The following is a 6,000-nucleotide window of genomic DNA, read 5'->3' as shown; positions in this document are numbered from 1 at the left end:
AATCCTCTGATGCCACTAGACAAAGGCACAACCCAGATCTTCCCGCATTGGCTTGTTCCCTAGAATGTCTGCACCCCAGATGTGGAAAGCGGAAGGTGGGGCATTGTTGGATGGGTAGGAGTTTTCTATTAATATGTTGTTTTTTTTTTTGCCGGTGGTGGGGCCTGAACTCTGGGCCTGGGCGCTGACCCTCAGCTCTTCAACTCAAGGCTAGGGCCCTACCCCTTGAGCCACAGCGCCACTTCCGGCTTTTTCTGCTTATGTGGTGCTGAGGAATTGAACCCAGGGCCTCATGCATGCAAGGCAAGCGCTCTACCACTGAGCCACCTTCCCAGCCCCCTGGGTAGGAGTTTTCTATAAACCCCCCGCAGGGCCTGGAATCCCAGGTGGAATTTACAAGTGTTTTCCAAGATCCTTTTTAGAGTTCAAGGCACAGTCCTCTCTGTTTTGAAGCTAGATGAGATCATGCAAGAGACTCGGGGCAGGGGCTGGTGGCAGGGTCTCTCTCTCTCTCTGTGCTTCCTCAGTTCAGACTTCCTTCTTGGCTCTGTGGAAACCTCCAGTGTCCCTGCCTGCCTGCCTTCCTCTAGCTCGGTCACTCCCTCATGCTGCCAGGCTCTCCCCCGACGATCCTTCTGCTCCGGGAGTGTCTCGGGGTCACTGCGCCCCAGTCCCCAGTGCGAGCCCCCCATCCCCCCGAGCCTGTCTGGACTGCAGCCTCTCGGGTTCTCCGCCCCGTCCCGGCTTCCGCGGCTGTGGCCCAAGGGCTGCTGTCCCCCGCGCGCCGTGGTGGCGGAGCGGGCCGGGCGCGGGGCCGGGCGCGGGCGGCGGGGGCGCCCTCCTCCGCCCGTCCCTCCCGGTTGGCGCGCTCAGGGAGGGGTGTGTGGGGTGTGTGGGGGGGGAGAGGCGGCGCGGCCGCCGCTCGGCTCCTTTAAGGGAGCGGGAGGGAGCGGCGAGGCGGCGGCGGCTGCGGTGGCGGCCGCCGCGGCGAGCGGGGCGGGGGCGCGGGCGCGGCGCGCGCGGAGTCCGCTCGGGGGCCGGAGGCGCCGCGGCGGCCGGGCCGGGCCGGGAGCGGCGAGGAGCTGGGGCCGCGCAGCGGGAGCCCGCCGCCCGGGACATGGCCCAGGCGGGCGGTGCAGGTGAGGGCCGGCGGCGGGAGGGGGAGAGGGGCCGCCCCGCTCCGGTGAACCCGTCGCGCAGGTGGGCGGGCGGGGGCCGGACCCCGGGCGCGTGGAGAGGGGGGCTCCGCGCGCGCGCCCCGCGTCCTCCCGGCGCCCGCCCGCCCCGCGGGACTCCGCATTCCCCCGCCAGGACAGGGCTCGGCCGGGGGCGCGTGCGGTCCCGCGGTCCGGAGGCCGGCGCCCCGTCCCACGCCCCGCATCGCCGCGGCGGACGCGCCCCCTCGCCCGCCCGGCCCAGCCCTGCGCTCGGGACGCCGCCACCCCTGCCCCCCACCCCGTCCTGAGACCCAGATTTCTCCTCCCGCAGTTGGGGTGCCGCCCCGCCTCTCTCCCCCGGGCGCGAGCCTCAGGTGCCAGATCGGAAGGTGGGGGGCCCCCGACTCTCCTGGGGGGGGGGTCCCACGGGCGCTGCCCTTGCCCGGACGGGCTCGGGTAGGACCGCCCGGCTCGTTGGAGGGAGCGGGTGTTAGTCATTCCTTCATTCATCCAATCAGACGTTCATTCACCAACATCTGCTCGGTGCAGGGCCAGAGCTGGGCTCCGGAGGGGACCCGACTCGGCTCCAGTGCGCAGCCCCAGGGGTCCTCGGGGGGTCCTGGGGAGGGGGACCCCGGGGACCCCCGAGGAGAGCCTGTGCCACAGGGCCGGCCGTACGCAGGCGGCGCGCCGCTGGTCCTAGCGTGTGAGCCTGCCATGAACTCACACCCAACCCGTGACGTTGGCAGGTGCCATGCCAGCCCCTGGGGGACCAGGCGCCGGCCTGGCGTGAACCCCACTCCTCCATCCCTAAGGGGTGACAGCGATGGAATGAGTGCGAACTCACCTCTGTGTGTGTGTGTGTGTGTGTGTGTGTGTGTGTGTGTGTGCACCCCAGGTGTGAACACCCCTGGGCTGTGTGCGGCCCTCCCCACCCCCACATGCTGCCCCGGACACTGTGCTGTGCACGCCCCTGTGTGTGAGGCTCGGGTACTGGAGACTATATAGACTTCCTTCCCCTAGGAGCCCTGCCAGGGTGGGGCTGGTTGTGGGAGACACAGCAAGTACAGAGCACATCCTAATCAGCCCTTCTCACCTCCTCCTTGGCCCCTCCGCAGGGAGGCAGGGAGATAACACGAGGCTGGAAAAGGCTCCTGGCCTCCCTCCTCCCCAGTGCCTGGGTCCCTTTCCACCCCTACCCCTGTCCATTGAGGGCTCTAGGTGCTTGTGTGTGCACATGTCTGGATGCCACAGGCACAGTTGCAGCAATGGCGCGATGAGCCCTTTACAGCACATTAGTTCTGGACAGAAAACATCCAGAAACAGATACTCAGAAATCACTCCCTTCAGGTTGGCCCAGGGGGTCTGGAGAGCCTGGACTCAAGACCAAGTCTGCTGACTCTGAGGATTTTCCCCATCAATGCCCTGCTAGGTCATCCCCCTTGCTGAGTGGGCGTGCCAGCTGCTGGCCCATCAGGGCAGGCCATCTGAACTTGTACCAGCACCTGCTGCCGTGCGCTGACACCGTTTTCCTGTTGCAGTGTTCTGCTTGGCCTTTCCCTAGAGCAGTCCAAGACCCCTTCTGTGATCCACGTTGCCATGCTTGTGTTTGCCTTGTCGCGCAGTTCTGGGATGGAACCCAGGCTCTCACATGTGCTAGGCAAGTGCTCTACCTCTGAGCTACCTATACTGCAGGCACCCCCACCCCTTCCAAGGAGTCCTTGAGACAGGCCTGTTTACTAGTCCCCTTCTCAGCTCTTCTAGGGATTCCATCTCTACTTTTTGTTCATTTTGGTGTCAGTCCTGGTGGTTTGAACTCAGGGCCTGGTTCTGTCCCTGAGCTTTGTCATCAAGACTGGCACTCTACCACTTAAGCCACTATTCTACTTCTAGCTTTTTTTTTTTTTTTTTTAAAGAAAAGTTCAATGTTATTATAAAGGTGATGTGCAGAGGGGTTTCAGTTATGTAAGTCAGGTAAAGAGTACATTTTTTTTTGGACAGTGTCACCCTTTCCTTTATACTTTTCCAGCTTTCCCCTCCCATCCCACCCACAAATTGTAGAGTTCATTTTCAACACAGTGTTCAGTGAGTATCACTGCTGCATTTGTTCACCCTTTGTCCCTCCATTTCGGTGCCCCACTTACCCTCCCAAAGACAGATAAATGAACAAACAGAACAAAAAGGAAAGAAAAAAAACAGCAAAAAAGAAAAAAATACCTCTTGTTTTCATTTCCTGGAGCTCATATAGATAAATATTATTTTGTATGATCAGATGCACATAGACATTGCACCTTGTGTTCCTCCCTAAAAGTATCCTCCTTTGGTCTTATTGTGTGTGAATGCCTAGAGAACTGTATAATTTATCATGCCTCGATATTTTAGATTTAGCTTATGCGTATGAGAGAAAACATGCACAATTTGTCTCTCTGAGCTTGGCTTACCTCACTTAACATGATTTGTTCTAGGTCCATCCATTTCCCTGCAAATGACATAATATTATTCTTTCTAATGGCTGTTTAAAATTCCATTGTGTATAGGTACTACATATTTTGGATTCTCTCATTTATTGTAGGGCATCTGGGCTGTTTCCACAACTTGCCTATTGTGAATAGTGCAGCAATGAGCATGTATGTGCAAGTGTCTTTATGGTGTCCTGGCTTGTTACTTCAAGCTTTTTGGTGGTTAATTAGAGACTCTCATGGACATTTCTGACCAAGCTAGCTTTGAACCACAATCCTCAGATCTCAGCTTCCTGAGTAGCTAGGGTGACAGGTGTGAGCCATTGGTGCCTGGCTCCCTTCTCTTGTTCAGATTCCTAACCTTGAAAGTTGGAGGTGTGTGGTTTTGAGTGTTCAGAGACCATCTCCTCATTCAGCACATCTGTGCAGAATATGAACAGAGAGGCCTGCAGAGCAGGGGCCCCCATCCCTCTCCTGATAGCTGGGGAAACTGAGGCTCAAGGCGGGGAAGTACCACGGAGAGGCCTGGCTGTTCAGTAACATCTGCTTCTTTGGGTAGAGTGATGGGCAGAATGACCAATCAGTCACTCTGAGGAGTGAGACTTGCCTACAGGGAGGTTGAAGGCCTGACATGGAGGTGGTGGGACCCTGACGTGTGAGCAAAGGGTCTGCTTCCTGACCTATGAAGAGTTTCTTTTACGAACTGGCCAGGAGAACACCTCCTAAGGGAAGAGAAACGGGTTTGCAAAGGAAACTCACCTGACTCCAGGCCATCCTATTGTGGTCTAATGAATGGCACCCCTCAAGCTATGCAGTGTACAATCCTGAGCAGCCAGCCATGGCAGTGTCACCTGTATCAGGAATCAGAGTAGAGAAGGTCAAGAACTTTCACACAGCCAGGAGAGTCCAGGTATGAGAGAAAATATAGGCAGGTCCTAGAAAAGTTAGGGTGGATTAAAAGGGCTAATACCCATTCTTAACTTGCAGGGCGGGGGAGGGGGGAGGGGGAGGAGATTTCATCTATATAGACAGTGTCTCTTCCTCAATCTATGCTTAGGAGAGGAGTAAAAGACCTTTGGTTTTGCCCAGTGGAGAAGAGGATAGGGAGATAAAGGCCAGTACTCAGGACTTAGGACTTTTATTTTCATTTTTTAATTTTGTGGTGCTGGTTCTGGGCTTGAACTCAGGCCTTTGGTGCTATCCCTTAGCATTTTTCCCTCAAGGCTGGTACCATTTGAGCCACAGTCCCACCTCCAGATTTTGCTAGTTAGTTGGAGTTAAGAGTCATCTGGACTTTTCTGCCTGGGTTGGCTTCAAACCTGGATCCTCAGATCTCAGCCTCCTGAGTAGCTAGGATTACAGAAACCACTGGCACCTAGTGTGGACTGTTTTTAAAGAAAACAGTAATTCACAATACAGAACCTCCTTTGATCCTTCCTCGGCTCCCTGGCAGGTAGGCAGGCAAAAGTGAAGACTAACTTTCACTAGGAGATGAGTGTTGAAGACTTGTAAGTGGTCAGGGGCTGCCATGGAGCAGACAGAAAAGGCCTTGAGTGAAGAGATCTGGCTGTGTGGTGTGTTTCTAGAGTCACCTACAGAGGAGAGGAGCTTCACCGAGCAGGGAGGCCAGGAGAGGAAGCGAGAGCTGGCTGTTTCTACAGAGCTTTTTCCTGCCACTGAGGCCTCCCTGAAGGCTGGAGGGCCGCCAGCAGGGCAGAGCTGCCTTTGTTGGGAAGGGTTTGTTCTGCTTGCTGCCAGCCTCTGCCCCTCCCTTCCTCAGTACCTTCTTGTGACCCTCCTTTTGGACCCTGACGGATCGGTGGGCTGGCAGCAGTGTCTGTTAACCCAGAACAGGGCAAGTGGAAGGCCTGGGCTCTCCAGGCTAAGGAAGAACAGAGCAGGAAGCCAAGAGGGTCTGGGGCATTCTGGGCCTGGGCCTGGAATGTTTGCAGAGACCTCGCTGAAGCAGCTCTAGGGCTGGGCCTTGCAGCCGGAGGAACCAGTTTACTCAGCTCCCAGGTGTGGGCCTCTGCTCCAAGGGGAGGAGCTGGCTGGAAGGAGCGCTCCAAACCCCATCAGTAAAACAGGGATCGCACAGAGTCCAGACACTCATATTCAGAGCCCTTGTTTACACAGGGACACCAAGGCCTCTGGAGTCACAAGAAGTCTGGGCCTTGAGTTTCTTGTTCAGTCCAGCCAACCTCCCACCCCATCCTATACCACTTCTTCTTCTAGATCCTTTGCAGTGGCTTCCCAGAGCGGGCCCTGGGCACAGAGCAGGAAGCACTAGAAAGCCTGGTGCATAACTAGGACTCTCTGAACTTGGGGATAATGCTGGTGTTGTTGAAAAACTCCCAGGCCTAGAGACCCAGCTAGCTTTTCTG

At 56.9% G+C, this 6,000-nt stretch overlaps 1 protein-coding gene across 1 annotated transcript in view; it reads left to right on the top strand.

Moving 5' to 3' along the window:
- Positions 1-906: 906 nt before the first annotated feature.
- Pitpnm3 (PITPNM family member 3) overlaps positions 907-6,000 on the top strand; it is a 107,233-nt gene continuing 102,139 nt past the window's right edge. Inside the window, exon 1 of the mRNA XM_042680606.1 lies at positions 907-1,139. Coding sequence (XP_042536540.1) covers positions 1,118-1,139 — 22 coding nt within the window. The 5' untranslated portion in view covers positions 907-1,117. The remainder of the gene's footprint in view (positions 1,140-6,000) is intronic.

Source organism: Dipodomys spectabilis, unplaced genomic scaffold (genome assembly GCF_019054845.1).
Source record: "Dipodomys spectabilis isolate Male_0828 unplaced genomic scaffold, ASM1905484v1 ptg000062l, whole genome shotgun sequence".
Taxonomy (NCBI): domain Eukaryota; kingdom Metazoa; phylum Chordata; class Mammalia; order Rodentia; family Heteromyidae; genus Dipodomys; species Dipodomys spectabilis.
Note: the sequence above shows the minus strand (reverse complement) of the source record. Positions and strands in the feature narration are given on the sequence as shown.